We start from the raw sequence: 27,493 nt of genomic DNA on the forward strand, positions 1-27,493 counted from the left end.
TACCCTATCGGCCTATTATTTTGATAATAGAATATTAATAAATTAATCACTATCTACTGCTAGGTATCATTGTTTCGATCCTGCCGTTTCGACTTCCATTTTACAAAATATTGATTTTTTAAACAATGAATTATTATCATTCATTTAATTTTAACACCTATTATATAGACAGAAAGGTAGTTTTCCCACTGAGAGCCTTTGAGAATGATGATACCATTATCACCAACAATTATCTATTTAGGGGGATTGAAACTACATCGAATATATCAAATTTGTGACGGAAGGGTAAACAGATCGGTAACAAATTAATCTACAAAATTGTTTCGAAAGCAACTTTATACCAAGCAATTTATTTCTGTTTTAGTGTTGCCAGTATTGAAAATGCCGAACTAATAAAAATATAAAAGTATATATTTGTAATGACAATAAAAGTATTTATTTTTCTTCTTATAAAACGATCTGTTTAATTAATAATATTTTTTCAACGTATGATAAGAATTTTATCTATACACTAGTTTTAATCGTGGTGACATTACAAAACAAAGGAATATTTCAAAACAATTAATAGTAACTATACATGTTATTATAATTCAAAAGTATACTGTATATTATTCTATTATTTTTTATTAAGAAAAAAATGACATATTAAATAATATCTAATAATTAAAACCTATTTATTTATTTTCATTATAACGTAATTATATGAAGAATATTAATCAAAATATTTAATAATATAAAACTCGAGTCATTATAATTATTACTGCATAACATTTTGGATATTGGATTCGATTCTAATTAGACAATGATAAAATAAAAAAAAGCTTAAATTTCACGGTATAAGCACTACATAATTAGTTATGTACTTCTGTAATACTTAACACGTAATTAATATCACTATTACACAACATTGACGAAATCCACTTTAAAATTTATATGCTTTTTAAAAAATGCAATTATTTTATTAAAAAGTTATCAAATAAAAAGTTTTAATGTAAAATAAAACGTTTTACGACATATTATATTATTGAATACAAATAATGTAAACAAGTAACCAAGGTGAAGTCGTACTAAAGAAATAACCTCGCCTAGTACCGATAAAACGTACAGTCTTATCAAACTAAGTAATAACACAACTACAAATGCCACCTCAGCGATCAACCTACCTACCTATATCTACAATTTTTCAATACTGCTTGTTCTCAGTTCCTCCGTCTCACTTAACCCACACCCAAGATAATGTTGCTAATAAAACAAGAAAATAATATTTTTCATGATTAGTTTATTATTTCAAGTACTAGACATATTAATTTTGTTTATTTTTTTGCGTCTTGAAAAAATATAATCAACATGTTTCATTCGTAAAAGTTAAATTTCTTTGTTTTGAGTATAACGCGAGCGAATTAAAAACGCTTCAATCTGTCCTACTTAATTGAAGTGCCATTGTGATCTCCTTAAACAAACAAAACAAATTAAACTTTATCACATTGTATTATGGCTCAAAATTGATAACATAATAATCAGTGCGTTAAGCTTTTTTTATGTAATATACTTTGAATAAAAAGTTACAATATAATTTAGTGGTATTATACAATATGTTGCCATAACAAAAATAATTTTGTCTTTTTCACTCTTCTTATAGGCAGTAGCATCACCTTCTTGCTAAAGCAATGGACGTTGAGTTAGTTTATAGGTTTTACGAATTTTGTTTATATCTTCGATAATCGCGCTCGTAAACTTTTGAAACCACTTTCAAAATCAATATCATAGATCAATAATGTAGTGCGTGTATTTATAAATGATCGAAATAGTGTGTTTTACGTGAACGCTGTTGCCTTAACTTTTCACCATTTCTGTGTTTAACAATTGATTAACTCAAAGCACTGTTGTATTTTCAAACGTTTTTTATTGTTATTAAATCACATTTACACTGTTTTAATTAAGTTTAAATTACATTATAAGTGTGTGGTAGACGTTTCTGTGCAAGTTTTACATTGTTTAAGTGGTGTATTACCTTTTATATTATAGTAGTCAAAATGGTTTCTTATTCTGGTGAGTTAATGACATTTTTTACAGCTTTTCCAAGTTACGATAAGAGATATAATTACAAATTATGTTACGAATAACGATAAGTTTATATTTATACAATTTGAATTGGAATTTTATGAAAATTTAATGTTGATATATTCTTTATATCTATCCTAGCTCTTGTTAGGTCTTGTTTGAAAAAAATTCTAAAGTTTCTCAGTCATGTTCAAAGACCTTAATATTGTAACATAACTCTCAAATAGTACAATGTGATGATATATGAAATGTGATATTTAAAACTGTATCAACAATAATATTAGGTATTTTATGTACCTATATAATATTATAAACATAGCTTAACTAATTTGTAATTTTTTGTCTAATAAATTCGAACATCATTATGATTACTAAACAACTAAACTTTCTTATTTATTTGTATATTTGTCTCAAAATTTTATGATAGTGTTTAATTGCACTTATTATCTACACAAATTAAATATAAACAAAAAGTAATAACAACACAATAAATGAAAGCAATGGATATTTCATTATAAAATTTTTGACATATTTTTCTTTTTAAAATTCACTTAGAATGAGAAAGCAAAGATACTTGATGAACATAAGTACTTACAGTTAAACTTGCATATACATAAAATCCTTTTATAAACATATTTAAAGTCAAATTCAAAATTTAAACCTGACAATGTGGATTTCTTTCAAAATTTGGACATAAAAAAAACACATGACAATAACTTCCAAATTCAAAATTTAAGATTAGTAACACATACATTATTTTGAAATATATTTTAACTGTGATTAATTATAATTTTTAATAAATAAAATAAATAAATTTTTAATTTCATAATTACAATACATTATGATAGCTATTATTTTTTATTTCTTATAGAACAAGCTGTCTAGAAAACCTTTGGATAGGGACATTAAATCATAAATATGTAAGAGTCTGGTATTCAGTTCTTGTAATGTAATAAATAAAAAAAACTTAACTGACATTCAATAATAAACACATAAATCTATACTTAATATGTTTGTCCTGACTGTTTATCAACTCAACTATAACAACTGAGTCTTGAAAGTTGAAATGCTGCAATGCTTATTTAAAGTTTTTTGTGTGCAACTATCTGATATGATTAGTATTGCCAGGTGTCTGGATAAAGCTGGACATATTTAGGCTATTTGATTGCGTGTCTGGCCAAAAAAAAGGTGTCCAGCTTGTCGGGGTTTTGCTAGGCTTTTTACATTTTATTTATTAAACGAGATACATTCGATTTTATTTATATTTCATATAAAATTAACAAGATTTATGGTAATAAACAGAAAAGCCTGATTTTAGAATAAAAAAAATTTCAAACATATCTTTTAACATTGAGACACAAAATCTTCAATAATGTAGGATGTCCTGCCTTTTTACCTAAATGTCCAGCCAAACTAGCTGTTCTGTCCAACTATTAGGTTTGTAGAATTGGCAACCTTAGATATGATTCATGTTCCATCTGAACTGAATCTGTTCATGAAATGTTAGACTAGATTCTCTTACAAAACATTTTAGTAATAGGTAAAAGTCAGCCTGTGACCATTTTCTTAGGTTAGAAGTATAGAGCCAATTCCTGTTGGAATTGCTCTGCTCTGTCGTGTGTTGGTGAGATGTGCAGTCTATTAGACTCGTGTATTTTTCTTGCAATGTTTCTAAAAGCATTAGCTCTGTGGATAGTGATACGGTCAGAGGATAATGGGTGACAGCTTAGGTAAATATTTAAATACTTTCAATGTTTTGTGTTATAAATTTGTTTCCCATCTCAGATACTTATTTTAATGTTTAAGAGCAATGTGTTGCTGTTTGCTGGTTTTGAGAATGAAAGATTCAGTTTGAAAATTGTATATTCCTAATTGTGTTCACAAGCGATGTGATGTCTAAGTTCGAAGGTTGACAGCACATTGGCAATGTGAAGAATGGTTAATATTTCTTATAGCAAATATTATATATCTATGGGTGACCACCATGTTGCCCATTTTTTGCTTATAATTAGAAATAAATCTTTATTTTTATTCTGCAAAGCAATAATTTGTATTGTTTTTTGCAAGTTTTATATGTTACCCAGTGTAATCAACATACTAACCTGTTACAACTTAAATCATCACAAAAGTGTCTGTGAGACCTCGATCACGATAAGGTGGCACGCCATCTATTTTAAAACAACTTCAAAGAATAAGATTATCAATACCATTGTATTTTTTTATTTATGTATGTAACCCCAGAACACCCATCATTTAAAAAAAAAAAAGGGTTTCTCAATTAATCGGAATCCTTTATTATGTGTTTTCCTCAATTATTTATTTCCATGTATATACAGTAGAGTATAAATAAGTAAATTTGGCTTAGATGTTATCTTTATTTTATTGTCAGTGTAAGAAGGGTTTAGTTTTGACATTTAATAATTAATATATTCAATATTTATTTACTGAGTACCTACCCAGTGGGCTTGCACAATTCCTAACCAGAAAGCATATTATTACTTAAAATTGACATTTAATAATAAATTCCAAATTTATAAATTTGACTCCAATCTCCTTTCACTATTGCTGTTTTACTCTATTGAGTATTTAATTGCAATCCAGATTTATGAGCATTTTAAAGTCATACATTCTGAGGGACACTATACACGAAGATACTCTTTACCCAGGGCCAGATTATAAGTTTAGGGGGCCCTGGGCTAACACTACTTAGAGGCCCCCTAAGAAGTGTTACCTAAGACATACCTGAACATAGACTTGAATTAAATTATTGAATGGGTTTGATTAATTGCAGGACTCGCAGGGCTACAAACCATATGATTTGTTGAATTGAATAAAGTTATGGATTTATTCGCATTATTGTCTATCTTTGACTTGACTTAGCTGGGGCCCCCTTGAATCCACGGGGCCCTGTATGAAAGCCATATGGTAGATCCAGCCCTGTCCTTACCTGTTCATACGTCTACCTAACACCATAGCACTTACATATTCTATATAAGCATCTGTTAACAATTGCACTGATTATTTTTGTTCGTTAGGTATTAGACATTCTTCTATTTTTCATATACATAAAGAAATATATAACGCAAGACAGGTGTGTCTAGTTTAGGGCCACTAGGTATTTTGTGTCTATTTTAATTTGTCATGTTAATAAATTTATTTTTATTTATTTATAATAGTTTACTAAATGCTATATTCTTTTGAACGACTAGGAATATTAAGAATTCCCCTTTCTGATTTAAATATGAAAAGTCCTGAGAGTTTAATGGTACAAATTACTAGTAATTCCATGTGCATTAACTTACATTAAATTTGAACTAAATTATATATTTTTTTTTATATTGGATTGGTAGTTTTTGTGATTTGCGATTGTATTTCAACAGATTTAATAATAAAATTAAAGTCATATTGAGGAAACAATTATGCCACATTTTCCTAGACAGTTTTTGTTAATACATAGTATAGTGTAAAGTGAAGTAACAGCCTGTATATAATCTACTGCTGGGCTAAGGTCTCCTCTCCCTCGGAGATTTGAGCGAATTCCACCAAGCTTATACACTGCAGGTTGGTGGATACACATGTGGCAGAATTTAATTGTAACGCATACAGCTTACCTCACAATGTTTTCCTTCATGAGATAAATTATAAATACAAATAAGGAATTCCAGTGGTACTTATCTGGGTTTGAACTTGCAATTATCGGTTTAAGTGCATGCGGTCGAACCACTGGGCCATCTCGGCTATGGGATTGGTGGTGGGAATGCTGCAGCATTTCCCCAGTGAATTGTAATTCTGAAATTGCGATGTAACACCAAAAATTTCCGACACTACAGTATTACCAGTAGTTAGTTTCATTACAGTTTGTTACAATAGAAGTAAATTTATGTGACCAAGTTTCTGATTTTGACAAATATTGTTTTACTCTGTTAATAAAAAAATAACATATAATAATAACATGGTAAAAATAAACACAAGGTCATAGGTTTAAAATGGATATTGAATATGATACACAGCTAAAATATATAAGTTCCTCTTTTTTTTTAATTCATGGCTCACAAACCACATTTACAGATGTCAATCATAACCATTGACCCATTCTTACACCATGGGAAGTTCTTGTAGCTGTAATTACACTGGCTCACTCACCTGTCATACTGCTGAATGGCAGTTTATACATAAACAAGATATACTATGTCATCACTGATTGTTCTACGTTTCTCCAACGTAGGTAATAGCGTCATATTATATCTAAAATTAAAAAAAATGCTGACAGCAGACCACAGCGCCAGCTACCGGATCTAATCTAAACCATCCATAAAATTAAAAAAAATTATAACTATCGAATGTAAAATTCATAACTTGTAAACAGCTGGACAGATGTTTACAAGTTCACTGACACACGTATAAAAATAATTAATTAGATAAAGATTGTTGTATGATATAATTGTTTCGAAGCTTACCTGTAATATACGTAATTAAAATAAATACTGACTGCACTTCATAATCAGCTACGAAAACTAAATTGATAATTCGCGTTCGAAACGAAGTGAAATGATATTACGGCTTTCCCGCCAATTTTTACATCATATCGACCGCACAGATAATAAATGATATAATAGAAATTAAATATTGACTTTTGTTAAAAAAAAACTTGTTTCTTTGATATTGTTTCATATAGTTTAAAATAGGACCAGACATACAGCCAATAATGAAAAAAACAATTTTTTTCTTTTTTTTTTCTTAGCACAAATGTTTTCAGTAAATGTATTTTTTTGATATTACATTTTTATTTTTCCAGCGTAAACAACACTGAATCATGGCATTGTGTGAGGGTCAACTTGATTCTGTTTTGCAAATAAACGGTAACGAGACTCCTGACAAACCGAATACCCAGGATAAGAAGAGGATGGAGCCAAACGGAGACATCTATGGATTGGACAAAGGTATGTAATTTGTTGTACGTTTTTTTTGTGCTAATCATTGGTCGAAGATTGCTCGGGCTAGTCCAGGTAAGTACCAGAGTACCAGAGTTTCGTCATTTGTTTATCATTAATCTTGCGGTTGTTATTTGTTTAACTGTTAGTAAAACTGAACCGCCGGTCTTTAAGAACCGACTTTGGAACCCCTGGGAAATGGGAAGAAAAGAGTCAAATCATTCTTTAGAGGCCGGCAATGCACCTGCAAGGTGCTCGATGTTGCAGATGCTCATGGGTGGGGAAGTCGCTTTACAGTTGAGTGCTGTCTGTTCGTTTACCACCCATTGCATAAAAAATGGAGTATTTAAATTAAAACATAGTTTCGTTAATAGAATGTGTATATTTTTCTTTTTATAAAAATACATAACAACGAAGTATAAAGTACACGCGCACACAAGACAGTAGAGAGCGGACGGAGACACGTGACGGTATGAGAGAGCGTCGTGACGTTTGCCGGCACGGCACATGAGTCTGATTTCCCCCGAGGCTACCCGCGACAATAGATGTTTCACAAACGCTTAAATTGAAAAATCGTGATGTTTTTATTAAAAGGTTATTTATCACTTAATTACATAAATTCTGTATAGTATATATTTATACAATTTAATTCGGTGCCAAGGCCGATATGTTTAATTTCGCAATTGAATCAGCTGTATTAATTAATAACCGAATGTAATTATAATTTAATAATTACAAATTATTATGTAATTGAATGATGAAATGCGATAAAAAATATGTATATCGATTAATAAAATCGATATGTATAGGAGATGACTTTTTTTTTTTTAATGGAAGTAGGTTTGTAGGTAGGTATGCATACTACCAAATGTATAAGTTATCACCAATTTTCATTTTCACATGTATAGACTTCATGTACAATAAAAAAAAACCGTATTTGAAACAGCCAGGAGGCGATCATCTCATTCCCAAGGTATGCAATCAACTAAAAAGTCATTAGTGTTATAATATCCTTTAGCACACAAACGCTCTTTAACAATTCTTTTAAATTTTACTTTTGAATATTTTTGAACGTTTTCTGGGATTCTGTTGTAAAAAAGACTAAAACTTAAACTCCGCTACCACAATATGTATTATAATAATGTCGTCCTTACCGATTTCTGTTACGGCGACCTTTTCAAAAGAGACAAGTGCGCACAGTGTGTACGTAAACGCAAATGCTCACTATTCCTTTACTCTCATAACTCGATGAGAAGGGAAATCTGATACGTCACGAAAGAGTTTATGCCAATGACCAACTGCTTTATAGCCTATTCCAATATACTAGAAGTAGGAAAAAAGATACACAAACCTTAGATTTACGTATTTCATGCGCTTTGCTAATAACTCAGCTATGTTGTCACTACAAACAGTTCTTGATTAATATATTTTGAACACTTTTGCACTTAACTACTTATTTCCACTTTAATTTTACTTCCAAAATTCTGATATCAGTTTCGTCGACGTTCAAAACGCCATTTTTACGCAAATCCATAGAGAATATCATAGATTAATCGAGCTCTCGACCAATGTCAAACGTCGTTTATTTGGCTTTTTTCTGTTATGGTTGGACAATAATATGCGTAATGTTCGAGGTACGTGAGTATACATACTTCCAACTTTCCAACTACGTTCTGCTACTGAGAATATCGAATGAGAAACTCCATAGCTCTACCGGTCCGACTTGGGGCTCGAATCCACCCCCTAAGAATTTTGGGAACTAAGATTTTATATCCCTTGTGCCTGTTACAACGACTCTCTCACCCTTCAAACCGAAACAATTATAATAAGTATAGCTGTTTGGTTGTAAAATATGCAATGCGGGGGGGGGGGGGGATATACATAGACAGGTTTGCACAGAGCACCGCCAAGGAGTATGAGTGACAGGGTTAACACATTGTCTTGGTGGGTGTGGGATGTAAGTATATAATCCAGTGGCTAGCTTATCCAGCTGGTGATCCCGACCTCCTGGTAGTTAAGGTAGAATCATATTCGGATGTATATTCGGCTAATAGATTCGATTTAATATGTATTGTTTTTTTTTTTAATTTACAGTACCGCCCTTACCGTTGAGCGTAGACTACCGTTCGCCCCTGTCCCACTTCGTACCGCCCGCCGTCGAGTTGTACGCAGCGAGACACAAGCCGGAGATAAATGTCGGTATGTATGTCATAACAGAAATGAATGTCTTAATTTTTTCATTATTTGCTTATCGGTTATTTTTTGTAATTAAAGTAATTTAGTTATTTTTTCCGGGAATCCCCGTAATCGTATTGGTTTTAGCCTTTTAGGTTATATGTCTAAAGTCCAATCCAATCGCAGGAGGAGTAAAGATAAGCAAACTTTAAAGGTACACATTTCATGCGTTTTGCTAATAGTTCTGCTATTTCATGTACTACGAATAGTTCCTTATATATATATCTTTATTTAACTTACTAACTTTACGTCAAAAATGATTAGGGTCTTTCGTTTTTGTGCCTCTGACTTCCGGTCCCATCGGATCATGAAAGCGAGCGAATAGTGTTAACACACAACGAGCAATCGTATCCTCTGTTCTTATGGCTTGACTTTAAGAAGGATTTTAATTTAGAAGTTGTGTCCGTTGAAAATTTATTGCCCTATCATATAAAACAGTGGCGCCATCTTTTATAGTTTGTTTATTATTGGAACGAAGTTCTTTTACGCTTACAGTGTAGTGAACTAGTAGAAATCCTCCTTTCTCTCTCTTTTTGTCTGTCTGTTTCTATTGTATACGGCTTAATATGACATTACTAAAACTTTTTATTTGTTATTGTATTAATTGAAACGGGATCACGAATAACAATTTTAATTCTCGGCATCTAGTTATTCTCAAAAGTTGTAAATTTCTTTGATTGTAACTGTTTTTCAATCTGTATGTATATATTATAAGTGCGAAAGTAACTTTGTCTGTTACCTATTCACGCTTAAAATGCTGAACCGATTTTGATGACATTCGGTATGGAGACAGTTTGAGTTCTGGGAGAGGATATAGGCTACTTTTTTTAATTCGGTAAAATAAGAGGTGACGGTTTGTGCGTAATAGGTTACGTTTTATAGATTAAGCGCGGGTTAAGCCGCAGGTTTTGTTAGTATTATATAGCGAAAGCAACTTCGTCCCTAGATGTACCTTTTTTTTTTGTTTTATGATTTCGCTTAATTTTTTTTGCATGCTCTTTAGTTGATTTTCTTTATTTAGCGCCCGTCATGACTGAAACGCCACCGCCAATGAAGAGAAAGCGTGGGCGGCCGAGGATCGACAAAACGAGCCCAGAATACTTGGCCAATTTGGCTGCAAGGAAACAGGCCAGGGAGATGGGTATGTTTTGTACTTTTGCGGACGGGTTCTCTATGGTTTAGATTTTTTATGACTTGGTCAACTTTGAAATTGGCCAAGAAGATTGGTATGTTTGGTTGTAAGTGTAGATATTCTATATAGGTTGAGAAGAATAACGACTTGGCCAACTTGGCAGCAAGGATATTGGCCAAGCATGTTGGCATGATGTGGTTTTGGGAATAGCTTGGGGACAGCTTTGGAGAAATACATATATGTCGGCATAGAAATGAGTTATATTCCATTTTTTTTTGTAACTTAAATTATACAGACTAAAAATTTCTAAATACATCGGCCTGTTGAGATGTAAAGTTTCGTGTGTGTTTGTTAAATATAAGTTTAAACTTTCAGCGGCTGTCATGAACAATCGACCGGACTCGGGGGGTGAGAAACGCAAGCGTGGAAGACCTCGCGTCGATAAGACCAGCCCCGAGTATTTGGCGAGGAAGCGTGCACGAGAGATTGGTATGTTATCGCAGCCCACTATTGGGATAACTTGAATACTTTGGACTCGGGGAGGGCGGGAAGTGATGGTAAATAATGCATTTATTCTTGGTGGTAGGGCTTTGAGCAAACCCTCCTGGGTAGGTTACCGCTCACTCATCAGATCAGACATTCTACCGCCAAAAAGCAGTACTCAGTATTATTGTGTTCCGGTTTGAAGGGTGAGTGAGCTAGTGTAACTACAGGCAAAAAGGACATAACATCTTAGTTCCCAAGGTTGGTAGCGCATTGGTGATGTAAGGAATGGTTCTTACAGAGCCATTGTATATGGGCAGTGGTGACCATTTACCACCAGGTGGCCCATTTGCTCGTCTGCCAACTGATATCATAAAAAATAATTAAATTCAATGCATATGTAATGCAATTATTGTTTTAGTTGGTCTACTATTAAGATATAAGTTATGTTTCTTATTAAAATGGTCCGTCTAATGTCCAGTCTAAGTGGGATGTCTAATCAAAGTGCCTTGTTCCCAGAAGCAATGGACAAGAAGGCTAAGAAGGAATACCGAAGACGCGCGACCGGTGGTAAGTAATTTACTATCATTGAATACGATAATTCTAACATCGAGAATGATCAGATAAATTACAATTACTAGTAATTTATTTTAAGAAAGAAATTGTGATACTATTGTCATACTGACGGTACTTGCTCCATTTATTTATAATGTAAAAATCTTATATGACCTTTTGTTATTTTTCTAATTTGTTAAGGGAAGGGTTCACTTGTGATTTATAGGACGTTGATTTTGATATATGTATTTATTTAAATAATTTAAATGGTCTAAATTAATTTCCTATTATTATTGTTAATAACGTATATTAATGTCAAACGGTGAAGTGTTGTTTTGTATGTGTTGTGTATTTTCTCATAAAAATGTTTTGTTATTATCTAAGTGATTAAAAATTTAATTTATGGTATATGGAATAATATATTATCTAGAGTTGTTACAATTTATTCGTAAAACATTAATTCTAATCATATTTAAATCAAGAATATTTAAACAATGAAATTCGACATTTGTTTTAGTGATGTCCATTTTAAACATCAATAGCATACTTTATTAATATATGCAGTCGGGCTGGATTGAGAGGATTTTCAGTTGGTTGTCTGATAACTATTATATTTACATATATGTTATATGTGCTTAATGTTCAGTAAATGGGTGATATTTTGTTTTTCTCGCAAGTAGGTTAATTGCCATGTTTTAATATTCAATGTAATGTTGCCAGACTAATGCAGAAAATTGTGACACAAAATTCGATGTCATTTGTTTCAAATGTGGCGGTTTAAATATCGAATTTAGGTATTTAATTACTTAATAATAATACTTAATAAGCATCATGACGAATGACATGATGTCATGAATTGTAGGATTATTACGAACTACATGAAATACTTAAAACAGATCAATCGAAACTCCATCGTAGTTAAGGTTATCCGGGCCTCTGATAAGTTTTGAAATTGGCTCGCCCAGTATTCATGCAGAGTTGTTACAACCTACTAATTGACAAACTCAATCAGTCTTACCTCTATATAGTCTATTCCAATCAAAGAAGGAATAAAGATGAACAAACTTAGATTTACGTATTCTATGCAATTTGCTTTATTGAAATGACATTGTTTATAATACAACACTATTTAATTTCATGACTTATATCAGCTTTAATATTAATTTCAAAGTTCCGATAACAGATCCGTCGACGTTCAAAATGTAATTAATCGGCGGATCTATAATGAATATCATATATTCAAACTCAAACCAATGATATCGTTTCAAAACGATTTTAAATGTTGTTTGACTTTTGTCCTCTCGTGGTTGGAATAGACTATACTTTAATAAATAGTTTCAGAATGTATTAAACAATATATTTTTCTGTCTATCTGCGTTGATAATTGTTTATGGAAATTGTTTATGTTTGTTACTTATCAATAGTCGTGACAGATTGACGGGTTACAGGATCGCTCGGCGACCACAGCTTAGTTACACTTTTGTGATCAGTATAGGGGACGAAATTTAAACAGCTTTAATTTAGGCAAGCTCTTGAAGTCATGAACGATCAGGTGACTTTAGTATACGTTTATATCGGGATAAATAATTATTTATAATTAATATGACTTTAATTGATTTCTGGTCGGTTCTTGGTAGAATCTATACTTTACTCGATTTTAAATCAGATGTAGATTCTACTAAACGGAACAAACATTTAAGTAACTAGTTAATTATTAATGATATACATTTGATATACATATATATTTGACATGATTTTCTGTTTACATGGCTAGCGAAAATCGTGAAATCATCGAATGGTATGACGACACGCGTTAAAAAAGTACAAGCGAATAAATTAACAAACGTTAGAAAGACGTCACAAAAGATAGCGGTAAGGAAGGCGGGCGATAAAAAGATCATAGTACGAAGAAATATTAAATTTATAAAGCGAAAAGGTAAACGAATATGCATGATACGATCGATTTTTTTTTTAAATATATTTTAGTTTTCATTTTTTTGGTGTCGGTACTTTGAGAGAGTCTGCATGGTAGTGAATTATTTTTACTTTTGAACTGTTTTGTTATTGGACGGACGTATGCTTTGGTTGTTTACGTTAAGGCATTGAAAGCGTTGATTAATTTTAGAGCCAGCCAGTCTGGGTAGATTATTATACATAGTGATTATTATACTGCCAAACAGTAATACTTAGGTTTGAAGCATTAGTGCCAATGTACAGGCACAAGGGACGTAACGTCTAAGTCCTAAAGATCGTTAGCGCACTAACGCGATATTAGGGATAATATTTCTGATAGCGCCAAAATGTTTGGATGGTTGTGACAAATTACCATCAGATGCTCATTTGGCAGTCTGTCTTCATGAAAAGTATACGTTACACGTAGATAATATTGATTTTTTGCATTAAGAAAATTTGAATCGGTCAGTTAGAAGTATTACATGATAATGTGCAAAAAATTCTGTTGGTTGGTTTGTATCATTTGTTTATCTATGCTAATAAAATAGGAGATTTAAACATATATACATGAAACTTGGAGATGCAGCGAGTTTTGGAGAAGGTTTTAGTATATAATATTATTATATAAGTAAATGAGCTTCATTCTCGCAATTCACGTGAAAATTGTGAATTTTATTTCCTACTTAGGCTTAAAATATTACGATCTTATTCGTATTTTATAAATCGAAAATATTAATAGTCAACCTTTTTCGCTTCAAGTTTAAATTAGTAACTTCAAAATTCCAAACTAGATGGCGCTACTTGTATTTTAAATCGCGCTATCGTTTTGTTATTTGTAAATTAAATACGGATATTTAGCTTAACATTACAGTTAACTTAAATAAAATACTAGTGCAATAGTGTCGTTTTGTCGAGCTAGTTCTAAACTTTAAAACTAGATGGCGCTAGTGGTATTTTAAATCGCGCTATCGTTTTTTTATTCAACAATGTACTAAGGTTGCCTTAGCAGATTGCAATAGTTGCCATCAGAAGGGTCTTAACTGACTCGACTGAACAGCGAGTGATGATATAGGATATGAATCTTGTGATTACGATCCACTCGCTTGTGTCTCAACTATCGCAGAGGCACTTGTCGAATGACTGACGCTGTTTTTGGCCCATTTATAAATTAATTTCATTGAAATTTAGAGAAAATAACTATTTTCCGATCCGTTTATGATACGTTTCAGATGATATTCCGATCAGAGTTTTCTAACTATTCAGGACATCGATAATACTATCGATAGTATCGTTTTGATCAATACTATCGATAGCATCGATAGCTCTCCGTGAGCAGTACTATCGATTACGGCAATACTATCGATAGTATCGCTAGCTCGCTCTAAGCAATACTTGGTAGCAGCGATACTATTTATACTATCGATAGTTTTGGACTGTCGATAGTTTAGGTAAAACGTAATGGTTTTTGCAATACTATCGATAGTATTGACACGTGACAATATTATCGATAACTATACTATCGCTAACACCTTCAGTATCGATAGTCTATCGATAGTGGACTATCGATATGCAACACTATTTAATACTTCATTGCAATAAAATATATAAAAAAGCAATATTAAGTATTACTAAATAAGTATACGTCCATTCAATTTATAATTATTAAAATGTAATTAATTGAATTTTTAGACCACATTGACGTATTGTCATTGCCAAAAGAAAATTAAGAAAAAAAAAAGAACTCGTCGATTATAAATTGCCTGAATTATCGTAGATGTATTTAGATTTCTATGTTGCAAAAAGCATGGTAGTCTAGGTAGTTAACTTTTTATATAATAGTGTAATATTTTATATTTAAAGCTTAAGATTTTTGCTATGACAATGTTAATTATTTCTATACTAGAAAAATAAGTGTTTTTTAATCGAATTATAGGCAGAATAACATAACGTCACAATGTAATAAATTAAATTGTTATTAAAATCCCGTGTGAATTAAAAAGAAAACTAATATAATACAATAGTAAGAGAGAGAAAAGAAAAGGTCGTCTAGGGGGGGGGTATTAACGCAGTCGATTGTCTTCTCTTCTGTAAGCCGCGTAAAAGAACTTTGTTCCTTCGTTAGGTGGAGAGTGGGGGGGGGGGGTTTGTGTTCGATATAGCTTTGTGACATAACCTATGGCCTCTGCGCCAAATTTAATCCAGGTGTGTCTCGGCATGAGTTCGATATATCGAAACACATGTAATAACGGATGTCTTCGGTATATTAGATGTCATCGATTTGATGTTGACGAGTAATCGTTCTGGTCCGTCAAAGCATCCGAAGTATGATAACGTTAAACTCATGAAATCTTCGCCCTATCTCTCTTTAACTTTACAGTGACCCATCTGCGAGAAAGAGATGAAACGAACGTCAAACCGATTTGGATATCACATCCGTTTCATCTCTTTCACACATATCGTGCAATGTAAAGTTAAACAAAGACGGGGCGACATCTGAAATCGGATGTCAACAGCGATATTTATTCAAAATATCCGTTACACAACCTATGGATCCCTCAAGGATCAATTCTTGGACCATTTCTCTTCCTTGTTTATATAAATGACCTGCCACATCTCCTAGGTGATAAACTCGAGATAGTATTGTTTGCTGATGATACTTCTTTAATTTTTAAAATAAAAAGACGTCTTTCAATATATGACGATGTGAACAATACTCTCTCTGAAATAGTAAATTGGTTTAGTGTTAATAATTTAATGTTAAATAGTAAAAAGACTAAATGTATTAAATTCACTACTCCCAATGTAAGATGTGTCAAAACGAGTGTACGTTTAAACGGGGAAGCATTAGATGTTTTAGAATCAACAGAGTTCCTTGGTATGACAATAGACTCTAAGCTCCAATGGGGCCCCCATATAAATAAATTGGCGAATAGACTTAGCTCTGCAGCCTATGCGGTAAAAAAAATTAGACTTTTGACTGATGTGGATACGGCACGCCTTGTGTACTTCAGTTATTTCCATAGTATAATGTCGTATGGCATCCTACTCTGGGGTAATGCAGCTGACATTAATACTATTTTTGTACTGCAGAAGAGGGCTATTCGTGCAATTTATAACCTGGTCCCAAAAGATTCGTTAAGAGGTAAATTTAAAGAAATTAAAATAATGACTGTCGCTTCTCAATTTGTTTTTGATAATGTTATGTATGTACGCAAAAACATAAATGATTTTCCCAGAAATTGTGACGTACATTCTATTAACACTAGGAACAAGAATAAACTTGTTACTCCAAGTACCCGATTACACAGGGTTAGTAACTCTTTTTTGGGGCAATGTATACGTTTTTACAACAGGATCCCAGAAAACGTTCAAAATTATTCAATTATAAAATTCAAAAGAGTCGTTAAAGAGCGTTTGTGTGCTAAAGGATATTACAACACTAATGACTTTTTAGTTGACTGCACACCTTGGGAATGAAATGATCGCCTCCAGGCTGTTTCAAACAACTAATATATACTTATCATTGTACCTACATGGAAAATGGTTAAAAAAAATGAAAAAAAATATATCCCGCTGAGTTTCTTTCGCCGGTTCTTCTCAGGTCCGAGGTGCTAAATTCCGAACCGGTGGTAGATTTTTGACAATCAATAAGCAAGTGCAAACACTTCTATATTGAATAAAGATTTTTGACTTTGACTTTGACTTTGACTATGTCTAGCTGTTTTGGCGTGATTTACTGTTGAGTACACAAACTTTCGCATTTATAATATCAGTTAGTTTAGTTTCGTTCAATTGAAGGCGTCTAGGCAGACGACAGACAAACGCATGTCTGTCTTTCTCTTACATTAAATTTGTGCTTGGTATGAAAGAAACAATACTATATATGTTAAGATATATTAGATTTACACCGAATTGTATCGCATTTTGAATCTTTACAATATCACAAATCTTTAACATAAGAATTATTTACATTAAACCTTACATATATATGTCGGAGGAGCAGGATGCCAAACAGTTGGGTTCGGGGATTGATCCGACATTTGGAAGACTATGTGGGCGTGCAATGGAGATATTCACAAAATAAAACGTATTTAATATCGTCTAATCACTGTATTAATTGATTCAATAATCGTACACCAATAATATCAAAGGATTACAATAATTCATCTCGATTAAGATCAAATGGGTTTGCAAGAAACCATCGCATTCGAGTCGCTTGTCAAAACATGACGACTCGCGTTGCCATGACACTTACAACTCCATTCGGGGTGACCCGCTCTTAAAAGTAAATCAGGCAACAAACATTATTGCTAACTACTCGTTTCATTATATATAAATAATTAAAATTGTTACTGTACAAAACATGACCGCGTGGAATGGCGGCAAGAAGCTTTAGTGTTTGGTCAGGTTATAAAGAAGCCTTACTAGGGATGAATCCCTAGATAACTTTGTACCACACTGCATCGAATTAAGTGGTTGGTTCGGGTAAAAGCATCAGACGGACAGAGTTATTGACACATTTATAATGTGTATAATAAGAAACATTAATTCAGCTTAACCAGTCCGTTATATAATATAGTCCGTCCATTATATATAATTAAGACAAATATTCAAAAAGAGAAAATACAAAATATAAGTGGAATATCCTATGTATTAATAGTGTGAGCCGATTTTTTTCCCAGTGATTATGGGACGATAGCTGCACATAAAAAATCGGTCACGGTCTCATTTTGAAGAGCTCCAGCCATATGCAGAAAAATAAAGAGGATTCTTGATATCAATTTACTAAATTGTTACGATTTAACAAAGAATTAATTGTAGGGAGCGGAAAAAAGTCACTGGTTATGTTAGTGGCGCTGTGGCTGTATAAAAAAAAACGTTAAACGTGCGAACAGACGCCGTCAGTTTAGAATGAAATTAAATCAAAACAAAACCTGTCATTGGTTTCGAAATTTATAAAAATCTCTTGAATAAGTTTAAGTAAGCGAAGTTTTAAGTTAAGTTAGTAAATGTCTTTAAAAATAATGACTGTATTTCCCCGCTTTTTAAAGTTTTATAAACATAAAGTCCTTAAAAATAATAATTGTATTTCCCCGTTGAATCGCAATTCCGATCCCCTGGGCAACAAAACGAACCAGCCATCCTGTCACGAGTGGAGGTAAAGGCGAGGTGTTAAATAAATATTAGAGAGAGATAGAAAGAGATTTTCTGTTTCAAGTTTAGTTATATTATGAGATCGCTAAAACTCTATCCTAAGTTACTTTGAGTTGGTAATGTCGTAGGGCTTCAAACAGCAATATTTAGTACTTGTTGTGTGTGTTTTAACTACAGGCAGAATGGTCATAACATCATAGCTCCGAATGTCGGTGGCGCATAGGCAATGTATGGAATGGTTAATATTTCTTACAGCGTCAGTGTCTATAGACACTTACCATCAGATTATCCATTTGCCAGTCTACCTATGAAATAAAAAAAAAAAAAACAATAGTATGCGCGTTCATGTGAATGTAGTCTTTGAATATTACGTATACTCTTTAAATTCCTTTAGTACGTAAAATGCACTGCGACGCGATTACGTGCTATACAAATCTAAATATACGTCTAAGGCCCCCAATCTGAGAGGGGCCCAATCTATACTGTAGCAGATCTCCAATAAACAACGTCGCTTGATATGTTTTTCGCTTAAAGGTCGTTAATGAATTTATTTATATTTTAAATGTAGTTATTGATGTTAGTATTGCGGATAGATTTTATATGATAATTGTGATTTTGTATTATTTATATTTTTTCTATTTGTTACGAGCTTTTAGATAGAATATATAATTTGAAATTCGCAATAATGTCTTGTGTCTATATTATGAAGCCTATTCCAATTATGAGGAGTAAATCTTAATCCACAACTTTGACGTTTAATTGACGCGATGTCATTGGTCGACAGCAGCGTTGCAGAACTATCGATAGTTTGACTATCGATAGTTGACCTCGAAAACTATTCAGGATATCGATAGTTTAGGTTAAACGAAATGGTTTTTGCTATACTATCGAAAGTATTGCTCATGGGGAGCTATCGATACTATCGCTAAAACCTTACCTATCGATATGCAACACTAGTTGACAGCTTAAATAATCTGTGACGCTCATTATGAATTCGCGAAAAATAAGAGTCTTGAATGTTGACGAAGTTACTAGCGGAACTTTGGTTGTTAAATCAAAATGTTTATAAGTAGTAAAGTAAAATAGTGTATTATAAATACAGATATATTTATCGAGAACTGTTTGTTGTGCATAATATAGTAAAGTTATTAGCAAATCGCATGGAACATGTCTATCTAAAGTTTGTTTACATTTCGATTGGAATAGGCTTCCAAAATATTTAACGTTTTCAGCAGTTCCTAGTATAGATTCTACTTGTTAATGTTAGAATTAGAATATAGTTACATTTCTTGGTGGAAGGGATACTCTACCAAACGGCGTCAATGAGTCAGGGTAACTACAGGCACAAGCGACCTAACATCTTAGTTCCCAAAGTTGGAGGTGCACTGACGTTGTAAGGAATGGTTAAAGTTTCTTACAGTGTAGCAAAGTTTACAGTTGGGCACCACTCACCATCAGATAACCTATTTTTACAGCATGCTGCTTTAAAATCAAAATATCCCAGATCCAAATTTATTTCCAAAATCAGTGCTGTTCCTTAGGATTCAAAAATTTAAACTTTAATATTGAAATTAGATAGATGACAAATCTATACAAAGTGTCGCTTTAAGTAATCGTTGAGAATATGTAAGTGTTGTTATAGGAGAATACGTTTTAATTAAAAATTTTGTTCAAGCGTGATTGGTTAAACAATGCTTGTCTTCTTTACCCGAATGTGACATAAGTGATGACAGAAAGGGATAAATAATTGTTTAACGAGACATTATTGAATTAATTTTGTGTGCTGTAGATTCGGCTGCTTCGTCGTCAGCGGGCGAGACGACGCCGCGTATTAAGAGAAAGTACACCAAACGGACGCCCAATACGAGCAAGGATTCGGTGAGTGAGGGTACAAATATTTGTTGAATTCGTTCTGGATTCGTACGAGCAGAAACATCAAATGTTTATGTCGTAATAAATATAACCCTATTGGTCTACGTGGTTCCAGAAAATCGTCGTTACTCTGGTATCTTCAGGACAATGATTCTCATATGTCAGTCTATTTACACTTAACTGTAATAAATATTAAATATTGGACAACATCACATACATTACTCTGATCCCAATGTAAGTAGCTAAAGCACTTGTGTTATGGAAATCAGAAGTAACGACGGTACCACATGTAATGAACTATACACTTAACCTTTATCATGAATCTCTTCGTCTACTATTGAAACACTGTACTTTTTGAGTTTATTGCGTATAAGAAGGTAGACAGATATGACGGGAGAATTTGTTTCATAATATGTATTGAGATCCAATATAATGTTACTTATTCAAGGGATAGACTTAAGACTTCTCTCTACTAAACATTGGTATTTGTGCGCTTTGATATTCGTTACGTTACCGTTGTGGGTCCCCACGGTTTGAAGCGTTATTTAGTTTAAACTTCTCAATAAATGGGCTGTTCAGCTCTATATTGATAATATTTAAATTTAAAGTTGATGGTTAGCGGTATTCATAATTGTAAAGACCTGTCCTAGAGTTTCTACCCAGTAAGTATGCTTTCCAATTTTTTCTAGACGCCGAATTCTGATCGTGTGAAAGGCAAAAGAGGGAGACCGAGGAAGACTGATCAACTTGCTTCCAAGCAGCCGGACCAGCCGAGTAAGAATATTTTGCGTTTACTTCTAAAAGTTATCCCGACTGAATACCAAGGACAGGCCAACTTTGAAGAAGATGATGGTATTGGTGGGCCTTTGGCGATGTAAGGGATGGTCAATTAATTACACTGCATCACAATTCTTACGGGTGATACTATCAGGTGGCCCATTTGAACCCCTGCTTCTTTAAAATATTTTTTTATTTTTAAATACTTTGGTTAATGTTTCTGCAATTGAGTTCTCAACAAAAATTGGTACATTGTTGTGCAATTGTTGGTGACATAAATTGAAAACATATATTTTTTTTAGTAGATATATATTAACTAACTTTCCGTTCCGACTTCGTACGGGAATTCATACAGTATTAGCCCCCCTTACCCATCCCATTTCCATAAAAGTTGAAAATTCCAATCCTTAACTGATGTTTGCATTGTAAACTAATATGCTCAAATTTTCAGCTGTCTTGGCTCGGTAGTTTCGGATGTGTGTTGATAAGAATCAGTCCGGAGAGTTGATTTTATAAGTGTAAACCGATTTTTCATTCGTCTGCTAAATGTTATCGCAAGAACATATGTATATGTGTAATTTCTTAAGAAAAATATCAAATTAACGTAACTTCGTTGCATGTAACCGTGCGGTTAGGGATAAAAAGCACTATAAGTTTTCAACCGTTCTGTCGTTATTGAATAAGAAACATAAATCCATATCAGTAAGATTTGCGTACGTGCTCTATGATTAATTTTCTTATATTTTTCTTCGTCAGAGATCCGCGTAAGGAGCAACTTGATGCCCACGAACACGGAGCCAATCACGGTGGATAGTGATGACGATTTGGGTATAACTTTTAATATTTAATCGACATCATTAATTATTGTAGACGTTTTAATGTTTCCTTAAATGTTATAATATGGTAAGTAATTTTCCCACTGCTGGGCTGATATTTAGAGTTTGAACCACACTGCTTCTTTGTGGATTAGACATATGTATCCTCACGATGTTTTCCGTCACCTCCGAACACGATGTTTAGATTCACGAGCCTGTAAATGACCTACCGCTGGGCGAAGCTCTCAAAAAGAGACCATGTAGCTCCATTATGAACTGGTAGAAACTCTCTTGTCATTACAATTAATAGTATGTTCGCCGGAGCTTCTAGAAGACTTTGTTATTTTTAGAACGAAACACTTTCTTAAATTTAAATTTGGTTGATAAGCGACAGTTAAAATATTGTGTTTATTTTAATTTAAGGTAGAAATAAAATAGGTTTTACGTTACTAATATATGTTTATTAGTATTTAACAGGTAATTAGACGAACTGACGTTATTTTTGTAATAATAATTTAGGTTTTTCTTCAGGATCACCGAGCCAAGCGTCCGATTCGCTCAGCTTGGACGAGAACCTCCGAGCTCTGAGACATATACACGAAAAATATGCGAATATCGATAAGGTATAAAAGTTTTGGAATTCTTCATGGCATTTTAGTTTTACGGTAGAGGTCTAGCTGAAGAGTGTTTAGGCGCAAAACCAAAAGCTTTACGTCTTGTCCGAGGATGGGGAGTGTACACAATAATAGCAAGTAGACTCCGAGGTGTTACTGGGAATTAGTTTAGGCCACTAAAAATATTGAGTTTTTCGTTCCAAAAATTCTCATTAGAAGCTCAGAGCTTGGAAGTTGGTAGAGTTTACACCTGGGCCTTTTAAAGCTGTTCGACGCGTGAACTATTTTCTGCTCTTGAGAGTGACTGAACACACCTCGCGTAGTATAATGTCTCCTGGCTGGCAGATGTCTCGTCTCCGAGATTACCCCCTTGGCTGATTATTCGATCAAGATGGCATTATTTTCATCTATCTTCGCTCCACAGGATGATTTATACGAGGCCCATTTACTTGCTGCGAATTTCAAGAAACCACCGATGGACCAAGTCCAGCGGCTGGCGAGAGATGAGGATGAGGTGCTTTCCATACGGAGTTCTGAAGGTATGCCAACGTCCCACTAGATAAAATTCCCTTCCAGAAGAATCAGATACGTGAATTATAAGGTATGGTTACGTTTTACTCGATTACTACGAGAACCGAAACGAGTGCTCGGTGGTGCAGGTCGTTTAAAGTTTTATCTCGCTCGCGTTGGTGATGAAAGACATCGTGAGGAAACTTGACGGTGGCTGAATTCTGTCACGCTTGTCCATTCGCATTGGAGCAGCATTGTGGAATATTTTTTTAAGCTTAACCTCGAAATGGGAGACGGCTTAAGCCCAGCAGTGGGACGTTTAAAGGCAGTTAATTTTGACTACTGAGTTTGATACAGATATGTATTTTGATCACAGGTTGTCCGTCGGTTAAGGAGTTAGATATGAGAGCCGAGAAGTTAGATGACAGTTCGAATAGTGGATCCGGAAGTAGTAGTTCCGCTTCGTCGGTCGACGGGGACGCGAAAGACGCAGGTATGAAAATTAACCAACTTTGCATTGTACGTACCAATGGTAGGAGAAGTAAAGATAAACAAACCTTCGATTTATAAAAACAACACTACTAAACTTAACTACTTATATCCATATTCCATAGTGATCCATACTGAATAATAACGAAATTATTCAGTTATTTCAAGGTCAAAGTAGTTTATTGATTTTTACTCCTGCGACTAGAATCGACTATTAATTATAATTAAAACTAAATGTATTAAGTAAATTATTGTTTTATAATATTTTGAAATTAACGTCAAATTAAACTATTATTATATTTAATCAGTTTTTATTTAACTTCTACCCTAGGTAGTTCCAGTTCATCATCCTCTTCATCGTCATCGGATAGTTCGAGCTCGTCGGACAGTTCTGACAGCGACAGCGATGATGAGGGGAAACCGGATGACGAGAACAGCCAGCAATCTGTGAATAATCTTGAAGATGACAGGTGAGGATCGTTTAGACCAGTCTTTATTATATCATCGCAGTAGAGAGAAGAGATACCGCCTGTCTTCCTATAACGATTTATTTCCCCAAAATTTTGGAATTGTTTGGTACCACTAATGAAACTGAATAAACTATTAAGGGTCGCAAAGTTATCTGGGATTGGCGCTGGTCGTGGCAGCTTACAGAGTGCTAGTGGTATCAGTCGATCGACCACCAGAGGGTTTGGTTACGACAGTGTCCTCTAAAACTAAGTCTTCTGAGTCTCATTGGCTGAGTAAGCCGTTTGAAATAGATTTCTCTCTTTGATGACAATTTCATTCGTCATGACTACGAGAGTGAAAATTGAGGTGACTAATTTCCGAGTGGCATGAACCACGAATTTTTAATGCTTCTGCAGCGACCACTGAGAAAATCGTCTCAAGTGAAAGTTATTGAGCGAGTGTCTTATGTACCAGGATACTATGAAAAGTGAACTATTGCCGAACGCGGATTACACTATTCTCAGTTTTGGAGCGAATACTTGATATCAAAATATAATCTGCAGCCGTAAAAGCAAAACTCACGTAGAAGAAACCTTCGGAAAAGAAAGGAACAGGGTTATATAAGGTTCTTACTCTCTAAAACCCCTAAAAGGTTACAAGATAGTGCCGATATAACGTATTTGCGGCTTTTAGTTCTGTGCTGAACTGTGGTTCGATGGTGTGAGGAAGAGCAAAGCCGATTCGCTTTGCTCGGCTATTTCGTCCTTTTTTTCAATTTTATGAAAAGTGCCATTCATTTTTCAGATCGTTCGGGGCATGGTCCTACAGTCTCCAGTCCGGTACAAACACTGATTCCGAATCAGATTCCGATCCTGAGCGGTCCGGTCCGGTTGAACCGATTCCGGCTCAGGATGAGATAAGCGAATCGGAAAACGAATCGGCGGATAAAAGCTTTCAATGTCATCTGTGCAGGAAATGGTATTCAACTCGGGTTACCCTCAAGTAAGTTAAACACCACAACCGCTAAGTCAGTAACGGAGCTTCTTTTTTCTTTTTTTAGAATGGACATGGTATAAGAAACAATTCTTTGATCTTTCAAGTTATAAATTTCATAATGATATATTTGCTTCTCTGTGAACGTGTGACGACTGTTTTCGCCGACGTGCGTGTGCGTGTTCGGTTAATGCGCGTGGGTGACATCACAATGCTATATATCTTCCTCTGTTTCGGCTGACGTGCGTGCATGACGTTATAACTTTAACAAAATAAAATATTATCTTACTTGTCGTGGAATAATGATGAGTTTTTTTAAGAAATGGTTTCAGTTGCATATGTGCTTTCTTTCTATAGAATACACAGACGCGTTCATCAGAACAAAGGCGGTGGTAATTCCCGTTCTCGTACGCGATCGTCGGACAGGTACGAGTGTGACTGCTGCAATGAGACGTTCAATCGTCGGGAGAAACTCTGGGAGCATAAGTGAGTTCTAAAAATGTTCAGTCTAATCAGTAGACCATGGTCTCCCGGAAAGACCGTCGCCTAGTAATGAGTTGCAAGTGTATTGTGTAATGAGATGCCAATTTACTATTTCGACTGGAGATATCACGGTCTACAAAAAAAATTGTCTTTCGAGTAGACCTCCGTCTATTATGATTCAGGCCACTCAAACGTTATTATTGAAACGTGTTTCAGGGCGGAAGTGCACCGGGGCTCGATGACGGTGCGCTGCGAGGTGTGCCGCAAGTGCTTCGAGGACGACGCGGAGCTGGCCGCGCACGACCGCACGCACACGGCGGACGAGCGCGCCGGCCGCTGCGCCGACTGCGGCGCCGCCTTCGCGCGCTACGAGCAGCTGCGCCGCCACCGCGCGCACGCGCACGCGCTGTCGCAGCCGCCGCGCCTCCCGCACGCCTGCCAGCAGTGCGGCAAGCGCTTCTCGCACGCGCACTCGCTCACGCGGCACATGCACAACCACGCCAAGCAGCTCTACCGCTGCGTCGTCTGCAAGGTGAGTCGGGGTGTCGTGCGGGGGGTCGCCGCCGTCGTTCGTTACGCACTAGACGATCACTCACCGTCCTGTTTCCAGGCTTCCTTCGCCCGGGCCGACCAGCTCGCCCAGCATCTGAACAGCCACCTCGCGAACTACAAGCGTCTGAAACAATAATGCACACTTGGCGTCTTGGCGCCGCGTTTGAAACGATCGTTTATTAGCCGCGACACTAGTGACGGGAGAGTTAGCGAGAGTTCCAGGCGTTCGGCTTGGATCGGTGTCGCATGGGGTCTGACGTTCGGATACGAGTAACTTACGAGTGACTGTTGCGTTGTGTTACGGCTGAACTGACTACGTGCTACGATACGTGTGATCCCTAGCGTGGCGTAGCGTGGCGTAGCTTAGCGTAGCGTCTGCCTTTCTATTTATAGAATAATGTAAAAGAAAATTAACAAATTCATGTTTTTTCATACTTTTGTTGACAGTTTGTACAGATTGTATAGAACGTAAAGTAAAGAGTAATTTAACCCAAAGTCGAATAGTGCACGGACGGTAGTCGATAGATTTATATATAGACATATATATACATATATTAGAATATGGGTGTCTGTCCCGCATCATGTTTCAAATCGTATACTAAGTGAAGTTTGTATGAAATCGATTCTCGTCAATGTGTATTGAATTTATTTAATACAATCTTTAGTGGAACCTTTAAAGTTATTAGCACTTCTTGTACGATACGTGCCTTACGTGGATCACGTCACGCTGGACGCCACCGAGTGTGACCGAGTGTGACGTGATCCGGGGAAGGACCCGATTGTGTAAAATATGTAATAGAAAATTAAGTGTATTTTCGCGATCACAGAATTCGTAAGTAATGTCCTCGGGAACGTGCGAGAGAGACGAACGATCTGTGGTCGTGAGTCTTCGTCTCCTGTCCTGACTCCATTGCGTCAGAATCGAGTGAGATTCTGGTTTCAAAGCTCGTTGTAGTCGAACGGTCTCGATACACATTCGACACACATCAGTGTCGACAGCGTGGTCAGGGCCCTCGTGTGACGTCACGCGACGTGTGAGCCCCGACGAGAGCACTCTCGCAAGTGAGACAGCGATAGATTGAATGTTCGAGCGCTACGCTTGATGTTTTTTATAGATTTAACGCCTTCGAATCGTTTTAAAATAAACTGTTCTGTATATATAAATAGTCAATTACGTATTTGAATCTAGAATGTTAATTTTTGAAGTTTTTATTTTTTTTTTAAGTTTAAAAATGAATTCGATTGTCTCTTTTATAATTGTACGGCCGATTGTCTCACTGTAGCTAGCTAATAAAATAGTTTTGATACAAGACAATATTATGTATAAGCGAAATTCTACGAGCTGTTCGAACGCGGCGACGGGGGAAGTGCAAGTTACATAACACAGACATACACACAATCTAATTATATTATATGAATATAGAGTTTTATTTA

General features: G+C 34.8%; 1 protein-coding gene across 5 annotated transcripts; it reads left to right on the forward strand.

The window, feature by feature from the left end:
• Nucleotides 1–1,647: 1,647 nt before the first annotated feature.
• LOC125075149 (zinc finger protein 90-like) lies at nt 1,648–27,493 on the forward strand. Of its 5 annotated transcripts, none has more exons than XM_047686762.1 (18): nt 1,648–2,049; nt 6,857–7,001; nt 9,087–9,191; nt 10,249–10,368; nt 10,735–10,848; nt 11,362–11,412; nt 13,172–13,333; nt 20,294–20,382; nt 21,066–21,150; nt 21,910–21,981; nt 22,488–22,591; nt 23,007–23,121; nt 23,469–23,585; nt 23,913–24,051; nt 24,836–25,033; nt 25,382–25,510; nt 25,724–26,039; nt 26,118–27,493. In XM_047686762.1, exons 2-18 carry the CDS (start codon nt 6,875–6,877, stop codon nt 26,193–26,195), a joined length of 2,121 nt encoding a protein of 706 aa, XP_047542718.1. In that variant the 5' UTR covers nt 1,648–2,049; nt 6,857–6,874; the 3' UTR covers nt 26,196–27,493. The 5 variants fall into 5 exon arrangements, with proteins under 5 accessions (XP_047542718.1, XP_047542720.1, XP_047542719.1 ...); XM_047686764.1 differs by having other exon boundaries at nt 22,500–22,591; XM_047686763.1 differs by having other exon boundaries at nt 11,365–11,412.

Source organism: Vanessa atalanta, chromosome 30 (genome assembly GCF_905147765.1).
Source record: "Vanessa atalanta chromosome 30, ilVanAtal1.2, whole genome shotgun sequence".
NCBI lineage: Eukaryota > Metazoa > Arthropoda > Insecta > Lepidoptera > Nymphalidae > Vanessa > Vanessa atalanta.